This window comes from Alosa alosa, chromosome 22 (assembly GCF_017589495.1).
Source record: "Alosa alosa isolate M-15738 ecotype Scorff River chromosome 22, AALO_Geno_1.1, whole genome shotgun sequence".
Lineage (NCBI taxonomy): Eukaryota > Metazoa > Chordata > Actinopteri > Clupeiformes > Clupeidae > Alosa > Alosa alosa.
Window position 1 is genome coordinate 16,734,696 of NC_063210.1, and position 11,046 is coordinate 16,745,741.

Here is an 11,046-nt window from a genome sequence, read left to right on the forward strand (position 1 = left end):
TAAATAGCCATTTTACTTTCATTGCATGTCTAAACCCACTTCCTCAGTCTATAAAGTTTGTCTATTCATTTATAGATCAATGACGGTGACAAAGTATCCACCAATTACTGCAACTTCCTTTATTGCTGTCGAAATGAATGTTCAGTGTATGTCTAAAGATCACTAAATGTTGCTGTTAGCTTGATGTCCTCTCTGTCTATAAAGTTTGCCTATTCCCTTTATAGATCAAGTGACGGTGAGAAATGATCTACGGCCTACTCACCACAACCTTCTTCGTCGCTATGGTCACCACAGTCGTCCCAGTGGTCACACACGAATGACATGGGGATGCAGTAGCCATTGGCACACTGGTACTGATGGAGTGGACAGTGCTCCGTTGCTGAGGAGGACATGGTACGAATGGTTAAATCAGCCAATTCAACAGTATCTTTCCTATTTTCACCCTGACATCTGAACTGATAACTTACTGCAGTTGTACTCGTCCGATCCATCTCTGCAGTCCAATAGTCCGTTGCAGTGTTGTGTGTTGTTGTAACAGGCACCATTGGCACACGTTTTCTCTGGACAGCTCGGGTAGTCTGTGTGCAACAAAAGAGTGCTTTACAGAGAATGTTGTTGCTTTCGTTAAAACATTTATATTTACCGCTGGGTAACGGTTCTCATGGTGGCTAAGGTAACATGGCATAAAGTTAAAGCCTTGTTGAATGTAAAAATGCTGGTTACTCTATGTGACTTAAAAAGTGAATGGCATCTTTGTTGGTGGCATAAGCCTAAGATGTATGACAGACTCTTTGGTGAGTTCAAAGTCAAACAAACTCATTAAAAAAGTCTTGTTAAAAAAATGCATAACTTGCATTTGACAATGATACAAGTGAACTTTATGGCTTAATGATGCAAATGTGCACAACAGGCATCGCATAAAGCAAGGAAAAATTACATACTTTAATAAGAACAAGATTGGAACATTTGTCTCAGACAGACCAAATCACTTTACAACTCAGACTGACATGACTAACCTTGCCTGTTGGTAGTAAAATTTCCAAATTATTTTTTTTCCAATCTTTTATCATAATAATATATCGAACTAACTTGAACCCTGTCTACGCATGTGTGTCTGGGTCTGTTAGTGTGTGTGTGTGTGTGTGTGTGTGTGTGTGTGTGTGTGTGTGTGTTTGTGTGTCTCTGTGTGTGTGTGTGTGTGTGTGTGTGTGTGTGTGTGTGTGTGTGTGTCACCCAAGCTACATGAAAATATCATGTAATATGAAACATATGTAACATGTGAAAACTGGATGTCCCTCATGTCCCTCATGGAACTGTTTATTAAGTTAATCAAATGTTTTTATGTAGCCTTCAACTATATAGACCAAATGAAAAGGTTGAAATAGCAGCTCACTGCAGCTGGTCTCGTCCGAGTTGTCCACGCAGTCTTTCACGTGATCGCACCGGTACTGCTGTGGGATGCACTGGCCCTCCTGACACCTGAACTGGTGTGGACCACATGTCTGGCCATCTGTCGGATAGAGAGAGCGGAAATGAACCCACATCACTGTCTGGACTTCCTGACTAAACAGCAAAAAAAAATCCAACTGTTAAAGTGCAAAACACTTTTACTTTCTACTTCTTTACTCTTTACTGCAGTGCATCATGCACAATTAAAGGTGCAGTCAGTGATTGCGCAGGAAGACAGGTTTGTTTATGTTTATATTTAAAATTATTAGCAGACACTTTTGTCCAAAACAACAACATACATTACATTTCAACCAAGGACCAGAGAGGTAGCTCACCCCTACCTCCAGCATTCCCATACAGGGGACAGGTTCCCTCCCCTTTTTTTACAGAGCTCACAGAATAAGCAGCTAGTGGATCATGAAGATATGATTGCTGAATGTGAAAAAAAATGTTCTGGGAAGATAGGAGAGGGCGAGTGCTGCGTGGTGCCAAATAACTATTTAATAAGATCAGGTGCTCTTCGAGCGCGGACAACAGAAGTTAAGTGACTGTCCTGTATGTAAGCTACTATATGCATGAGGTAGTCAAAGAAACCAAGGCTCACTGATCAAGTTAAAAATCCTTTATTCTAATGGATACGCCTACACGTTTCGACTCGTAAGAGTCTTCATCAGGGCCGTGGATTCCTTGACTGCCTCGTACTTAGCTTACATACAGGACAGTCACATTTTGCCTTATAAAAAATGTTATGGGTTTGAAATCGTGTGCAATCACTGACTGCACCTTTTAGTCACAATAATGTTTTTGCATTTTAACAGCTGGTGGTAGATTCCCTTATCTTATCATATTTTGTGTGTGTGTGTGTGTGTGTGTGTGTATTGATATGTGTGTGTGTGCTCAATCCATCCAACTCACTGCAGGCCCTCTGTTCATCTGAGCCATCTATGCAGTCGTTCTCTCCATCACACACAAACGCCAGCGAAATGCATTCGCCCCCCGTCACACACTGGAACTGCTGAGAGCCGCACGAGGCTGCCGCTGCAAACAAAAACACACACACACACACTGTGAGTGTTGCCTTTTTCAAAAACACTGTGAGCGTTTTTTCTTTTCTTTCATATTTTACATATGTAAATTATATTACAAGGGACATTCTCCCCAGAGCAACTGGGAGTTTTAAGTGCCTTGCTCAAAAGCACAACGGGAATTGAAGCCACAACTTTTCAGGCTACTGCATGCTAGTCCATTAGCCCCTTAGCCACTGCAGGACTGGCCCTCAAACCATTTGTCCAGCAGACTGGCACATCCACAAGTCTGAAGGGCATTCTGTGCACCATAAGGGCTTCATTTTACACCAGCTCGCTTGTGCTGCAAAGATGAATAACACTTCGAAGAACTAGTAACTTCAACCACCCACCCCATTCCCTAAAGAGCAAACTATCACTGCACTTCACACAACCCACAAGTGAGTCGCTGATGTACAGATAATTGTGAAAGTGTACTTTGAACCTCCAATTCGAGGGAGTCGTTCTGCAATTTGAGGGTTGCAGGTTCCCCTTGTCCCTGTCAAAGTTTCCTTGAGTAAGACACTGAACCCCAGCAGGGCTCGAATTATCGTTTTGTCTTTAAGGGGGTCTCTCTATCTCATAAAAGGTTGGCACACCCCGCGCATAGCCTAACAAGGCGATACAATGAAATAGCCTAGGCGCAAAGTGGCTTTTTTAAAGTACAGTAGGCTATATATACGGTAGGCCTAGGCTTTACCTTGACACACGCACACAACAGACATAGATTTTTCATAGAAATTGATTACTTTTAATTAATTTCAACATATTATTGATTGTAATAGTCCATAACTCATTCCAATTTCACAATACAAAGAAATAGACTAAACGATTTAGTCTGTGCCATTCTCAATTTCACAATGTAACTCATTTAAACCAGACCACCGTCTCAGATAGGCTATCCTCAGTGTCAAACACAATAATGCATGTAGTGTAACTTATACACAGGGGGAAAAGCACTAACTGGCAGAAATGAATAAAGCCAGCCAAACTATGTTCTAGTATTTAGGCTAATGTGTTGAACCGTGTAAAATTAATAGACGAACAATTTTGGAGTTTGCACTGAGATATTGTCGGGTAGCCATTGAAGATTCCGACATCAGAGATTGCTAACAGGTGTTTCAAAATAGCTGGGAACTTTCCGGAGCTCTGAATGTCAGAGGATAGCTAGATCATCAGACAACACAATCATTGTAGGCTGCATTATGGGCCATAATTTATGGCTTTGTCAATCAACATAGAATAGGTGAAGCGCAAGTTCAACAGCAAACAAGACTTTTCAGCATGTATCAAACCATGTAGGCTAGCCCAATGAACGCCTATGCAAATAGACAAAACACTCACATCAAAGCAGGGTGACTTCTTCAGATTTGCGAGTGCTGTCAAATCGATACGGTTTGCTCATATAGTCTAGTGGTGTGGTGGTAAAGTGTCATGCTGCGTTCAAGAGCGTAGTGTGGGTCTACGTCCCGTAGTAGCCTATATTTTAATTTAACGTCTTTAATGGTAAGAGATCGCACAGGGATCGATAATGAGCGGTTGTTTAAGATTAAATTACAATGCCAGACACCTTCAGATATGAGAGACCCCCTCAGGTTTTTGACTTTGTTGCTTTCATGGGAGCCAGTCCTCACTCTATGGGATCTCGGCTCCCTCTGGCTCCCACGTAATTCGAGCCCTGAACCCCAGACTGCTCCTGTCGTGTAGGCAGGCATTTTACAGGGCAGGCTCCACCGTCGATATGTGTGTGTCTGAATGTGTGAATGTGAGCCATGGACTTGTAAAGCGCTTTGAGAGCTCTGATGAATAGAAAAGCTATATCAATTCAGTTAATTTACCATATACCACATGTACCATATACCATGTGTGTGTGTGTGTGTGTGTATGAGCAGAAAGCAGTATCAGGGATGTGGCAGTGATGAGTGAAGCCCTGCGACTCACGGCAGTTGAGCTCATCCGAATCGTCGGTGCAGTCCTTAGTTCCATCGCACCTCCAGTTCTGGTCTATGCACTGGCCGTTAGTACACTGAAACTGTGTGCTGTCACACTGGCCTGTAGTAACAGACAGAACCAGTCAGTTAGTCAGTCGGAGCTGTGGAGACTCTTGCCTCAGGAAAATAGCAGATTAGCAAAGGAAAGGTTCACTTTGTGAGTGCAGGTTACTTGTTTGGTAAGGGCAGCCTTAGAGGGTGTTAGACATCACTGACACCTTGTAAAGTAGCACATGTTTGAATGTACACGGCTGTCATAAACTTGAAAGTCAGATTTCAAAAACCATGTTGGTAAGACATCAGACATCAATTTGATAGTCCTCTAAATGAACGGTAGTGTCACACAAAGTTAGCTAAACTGCTAGAATGAGCAACAAAAAACAAGCATTTTTAGCAGGTCACTGGCCAGAGTGTTCGAGAGCCGCTGCAGAGATTTCTTACAGAAAAAAAAGTCACCGCTGCACATTTTAGTGAGGAGGACTGGGTGTCAAAACTCGCTTGTGTGGCATATTCGGGTTGCTTAATTACCTCAACCTGTCACTCCAGGGGAGAATGACGACTGTCTTTAAACTGGCAGAAAAAGTAGCTGCATTTAAAGCCAAGCTTGATTTGTGGGGACGAATGGGGACGGGTGTATTTGATATGTTCCAAACAGTAGTGGGGGTTTTGGGAGAGACTGAGGCAGGGCCTTTTCTCTCGCAGCTGGTGCACGATCACCTTGTTGCGCTTTCAAATGAGTTTGAGCGTTAGGCTACTTCCCATCCTCCAAAGATCCACGGCAAACCAATGAGTGGGTCCGTAACCCATTTGTCAATATCCCGAATAGTCATAACTTGTCAGCGCAGGAGGAAGAGCAGTTGATCGAAATTGAAAATGACGGTGGTCTTAAGAGTATGAGGAAACCTCTCTGGCGGGTTTTTGGATCAAAAACAAAGCAGAATATCCCGAGATAGCCGTAAAAGCGCTGAAAACGTTGCTACCATTTCCCACCACGTATCTATGCGAGGCCGGGTTTTCTGCAATGACTGCAACTAAGACCAAATTGCGCAATCGACTGGACATTTCAAACACACTGAGGGACCGTGTCACTGTCTTCCATCACCCCCTGATGGAACCTTCTTGTTGCAGGGAAACAAGCACAGGGCTCCCACTGATTATATTTGTAATGCACGTTTAGTTCCCATGTTTTGTTCCCATAGCCTATTTTGTTAAGCATGTTCACACTTGATAGATGTAGCTTCAAGTTGTTCAATTTTCATAGTTCATATTGTTCAATTTTCACTTCTTCAAGTTCACGTTTTTCACATTTTTAAGAGTTTGTTACCTTCACTGTTAACTGGAGCTAGTTCTTTTCAAGTAATGCATGCACAACACATATGGAACATGGAACCCCCGACCCGCTCCGTGAAAGGAAAATGGGAATCAAACCGGTCCATGGTACATAAAAGGTTGGGGACCCCTGCCCTGACTTTTGGATGAAACAGCACATTCAGACTTTATTGATGAGTCGTTACACTTCACCACCATTACAATTCATCTTTCCTAACTCTGGTGGGTTAGGAGTACTAAGTCCGTCAGATGTGACTTTCTTGCTACAGCTTGAAATCCTATATCTGGCTCAAACACGTTAAGTTTATTAGATATATTCCACAGATGACTATATGCAGGTAGAAATAACAAGGATGAATCAGTAACCGTGTTTATGGGGGTCTGTATGGCTTCCGTTGGCAGCCATTTGAACCTTTTCTCTTGTGATTTGGCGTAGTAAAGGCCTTTTATCTTTTTACATATATGATCGATCTCATGACTAGTCTCAGGCATGTATGGTCTGTAGGGTTTTATAAGCACAGAAGAGGCGATGAAAGGTTTATCCTAACATGACGTGGAATGTGAGACTAAAATATTGAATTAGTTTGGCAATTGTAGTAAATTTTAGTTAAGTGGTTTAGTTACGATTGACAAATTGCACCATATTAAAGTGATACCATGCCAGTTTAAGTGTGAGTTCAAGTGCATCTATGGTTAAAGGTCAAGATGTACTCAGGTGATGAAGTATCTAAACCAATACCTGTCATTGCAAAAGGCAAAGTGTACTAAATCATTTGTTTCAAATCTTCATCGACACACATTAATAGTTAACCTGCTAAAAATGCTTGCATCCTTCCAAAGTCACATAATGACTATGTGAAAACAGTAAAAAAAAGATGTAACAATTGAGCAGTCAACTAAGTAATTAATTTCAATATCCATAAAAAATGATGTCCAGTAAATTATGGCGAGATTGTAAGGTTTTAAGAATCTTAAGAGTTTAGCCACGTACACATTCCTAATCCTATGTACATACATGCATCGTTCCTGTGAAATTTAAAAGGCAATGCAAGGAAACACAGCAGATTTCAAAGACAGACTGGTTCAGATAAGACAATGTATTGTAAACTGTAAATACTATAGACCCTTTCAACAATAAAAACAAAAACAATGCTTGAACGTTCTATTTAGGCCCCAATCTACTTCCTCTGCATTAAGATAACGTATGGAATGTTAAAAAGGAAGTCTTGTCGGGCCAACTATGATGCTGATAATGGAACTCTCTTGAAAGGGTCCATAGAAACATTACACATTAGTTACTTATTAGTTGTTTTTAGTGCTACTACTACTACTGTTCTAATTAAATCACTTTGGATTAAAGCATCAGCCAAGCAACTAAAACCATAACAATAATCATAACCATAGTCCATTCACAGCATGGAGTTCTACTTGAACATGGCACATCTTGTAATACATACCTTTAGTAAGAAGAGGGTTCTGACATAGGATGAAAAAAACAACTATATGTAGCCCCGCAAGGCCCATCTTGGGATCCAGCCGTCTTCCAAGTAGCAATCGATGATAATACTTGTTATAGCAGCAACATCCGCCTAATGAGGAATGCTGTGGTCTGATACACTCAGGCTGTGAACGGGTTTGAGCCCTTTGATCTATGTGTCTGATGGAGAGTGTCTGATCATTTCCTTTGGGGATAGAGTTATATGACCCAAAGCGGACTTACAGTAGCAAACTTAAGCCTGACAGAGGCGAAGAGTAACCTCCAGAATGCAACGTTTTATGGTTTTCTCTTTAACATGACCTTCATCTAAGATTAACTTTTTACTGTCATAAACATCAGCAGGATCCTCTTCATAGTGCTTTTTGTGGGAGCTTGGGCGATTCATCTTCTGTCAAGTCATTATATGAGTTGTGTGTTCTTTTTTGTATGTATAATTTTAGGCCTACTCCTATGAAATCATATTTGAAATTGACTCCATGTTGTAAAGTTGACGCACACAACAATATTTGGTAACGCTTTATAATAAGCAGGGATGTAGCGGAGGCTAAACGCAAGTAAAACGCAGTTCATCTTCTCTCTGAAATTTCAGAAATAGACCTTATCCATCTCTCAAAAGAGTTTATTCACCAATTGCATTCAAAAATCACACTGTATTATCCACATTCAAAAATCACACTGTATTATCCACATTCACAATATGTACACCTTTTTTAAAAATCCGATACCGCATGGCACAGTCCACCTCACCGAGATCATAAAATTCATAGTTTACCCACCTTTTATTTTACCACTACAGCCCTGATAATAAGGTGCATTAACTATTTACAAGGTATTCATGAATGGTTTGTTAGCTATTTGCTATCAGTAAATTACTCACAAGTAGTTTATAAGTAATTTACAAACATATTGTAAATGCTTAATTAATAATTTACAAGGTATTACTAAGCCTATATAACATTAAGGCCCTTATAAGCAGTTTTATAAGTCACTCATTTTTATAAACTACTTGTAAGTATTTTATTTATGTTATCAAGTGATAGTAAAGGGTTACCAAACCATTTAGTAATAGTTTACCAAGCATTTACAATATGTTTGAAGTAAAAACTACTCATGATAGTAGCTGGCTAACAAACCATTAATTAATACCTTGTAAATGGTTAGTTTACACACCTTATTATAAATAATTACCCAATATTTCACTTTTTTTGTGACAAATGTACTATTTTGTGCTATGCTGTCATATCATCGGTTTATTATAAAACTTATGTGAATTGGCCTGACCTTAGCGTCAATGCAAGAACGCTGCAACAATACATCATTTTTTTTAAAAAAGGTACAGAAGACCACAGACCACAGCCGGTCATCACAGATGGCCATTTGCAACAGCCTTTGCGCAGTGACCTGCTCTGTCAGGAGGCACGGACAGATTTATCACCCTCACCCAGAGATGGTGGCACCATCACAGCCATTAGCGCTAGAGCCTCCTTACCCCACTACCTCTGTGAGGCTACGTAGTGAGTGAAAAGGAAGGCATCACCGGAGTACACAGATGTTGAAGTTGTTTATTTTTTTTATTTTTGAATGGTGCATTTCCTGCACCGTTCGAAAAAAAGAAATTAATTCAAAATGAATTTAAAAATAAGCAAAAATAAGCAACTTCAATATCTGTGTACTCCCGTGATCCCTTCTATTTTAATGCATGATCAGTCCTCTCCCGAGAAGCACCAACTACATTTGCTATGACCGACATGTGTGCTCTGCACTGTTAAAAATATCCGTAGAAATAGGGGAAATGACATGATTTTTTGGGGGGATTTTTTGCTTGTTTTATACGCAGGTGTTTTTCATAATTGTGGTTTATGTATTGCATTGTGGGAGTATGTGTCCTCACAATCCAGATTTTGGAGCTAGAGACAGGCAGCCATAACAATAAGGAGCTGGACTAGCATGCAGTAGCCTGAAAAGTTGTGGGTTCAATTTCCAGCCTCCACTGTTGCGCCTTTGGCCTTTAATTTAACTGTCAAGTGTAAGTAGCTTTGGATAAAAGCGTCTGCTAAATGAATAAATGTAAACATAACCTTTACAACTAATTTGTAAATGTGTTGTAAGGCATCACTTCAGATGAACTCACAACCACTTGTAACTCCTGAGTTAATCATGAATTATAGTATGATGAATTGGTTTATAAAACATATATGCACACCATAACTAATCATTAGTGCATGTGTAACAACTGTTAAATAATTGAAATAATACTTTATTAACAAATTATTATTGCATCATTTATTAAAACAATTTCTAAACATATTTTAGATAGACTTATATAAGGCCAGCAATTTGCATGCCTAAACCAGTGGAAAGGTTTCTCATTGACGAAAGCTTTTGTAATCAGTAGCACCCCCATTTATACATACAGTAAACTAGAAAGTCCCTGGTATCAGCTGCCTATAGGTTCTCATCATCCCAACTGAGGGCCTAATTCAGTCCCGGTTCTCTCCTGGACCACAGGAAAATACCCGAACTCTAACTATACTGTATTTGACAAAGGAGAAATTATAATCTGCTTGTGTCTGCTATTTTTTTAAATTCTCCATGCGAGAAATACAGTATTGTCAGTTGTAGAACAGTAAAGTTAATGCATATGATGTTTATGTAACCTGGGATATGTGATGCCCGCTCTGATGAGCTACGCCAACACCCTGTTACGAGACACAGACTCAAGGCACAGAGAAGTCAAGTTCTGAGATTTTACTTGTTGGTTTGCAGAAATTCAAAACATAGAAACTGAAAACAGGACTCTTTAATTCTCAGAGGAAGGAGTAGTTTCAAACATAGGAGTTACTGGATCAATTCAAAGGGAATAGTCAATAAGAAAAGGCAATAGTCCAACGATGTCACAGAAATGCAAAGGTCCAAAAGGCAAACACAAAAGTCAACTTAACTCGTGGGTTTCTTCTCTGCAAGATTCACGCAGCAAGGAGCTGAAGTCCGTGTAGTTCAGTGTGAAGCCAGACAATGAGTGAACAAACACAGGGGTTTACATAGTGCTGGCAATTAGGACAAACGAGGGACAACGAGGGCAGGTGTGGCCTGTTAGTAGACAGGGGAGAGTGAGCGGGAAGCAGTGTTTTCAGTAGAGTCAAGAGTGGGCGTGGTTGATGGAGAGCTTGGTGTGGCTGTGACACACCCCCTGCTCTCAGATAAGAGAGATGCCCTGGTGATTCCAGATGGATGCCGTCTATATGTTAATATGTTAAGTTGTTTTAGATATAAGGAGATGAACAAAGATTCTTTTTCCTTCTGTTCTCTTCTATTCTACTTCCTGTCTTTGACTAGGCTCTGCCCTGCATGCTCATATCTTCTGGAGGAGGCCTTGCTCTCTCTGGCCTCTCTCTCTCTGGAGGAGGTCTTGCTCTCTCTGGTAAATAAAATGTTAATTCAACCACCATTTATACATTTCTTCTCGTATGCCATGCTACTACTCTGATATAGTTGATAAAGTACTTGGTAATTATTTGAGGTCAAGTTCTTAGTTTTATGGAGTCAGATTAATTGTAGTTTCTCTTAATATTTACCACTGCATCACTGTTCAGTCCTAATGTTCAATACACATTTAAACCTTTGATGGCCAATACAATTCTCATCCTGAGGAATGTTGTGCCATCCACTTATTTACTATGAACAAACCTTTACTATAACTATGTGTACAAATGCT

The 11,046-nt window shown here is 40.3% G+C and overlaps 1 protein-coding gene across 1 annotated transcript in view; it reads right to left on the reverse strand.

Moving 5' to 3' along the window:
- lrp2b (low density lipoprotein receptor-related protein 2b) overlaps nt 1-7,497 on the reverse strand; it is a gene marked incomplete at its 3' end in the record, with an annotated part of 66,824 nt that extends 59,327 nt beyond the window's left edge. The window contains exons 1-6 of the mRNA XM_048234043.1: nt 7,291-7,497; nt 4,455-4,565; nt 2,365-2,487; nt 1,394-1,510; nt 468-578; nt 263-379 (exon numbers count right to left, since the gene is read on the reverse strand). Coding sequence (XP_048090000.1) covers nt 263-379; nt 468-578; nt 1,394-1,510; nt 2,365-2,487; nt 4,455-4,565; nt 7,291-7,357 — 646 coding nt within the window. The remainder of the gene's footprint in view (nt 1-262; nt 380-467; nt 579-1,393; nt 1,511-2,364; nt 2,488-4,454; nt 4,566-7,290) is intronic.
- Nucleotides 7,498-11,046: the final 3,549 nt, after the last annotated feature.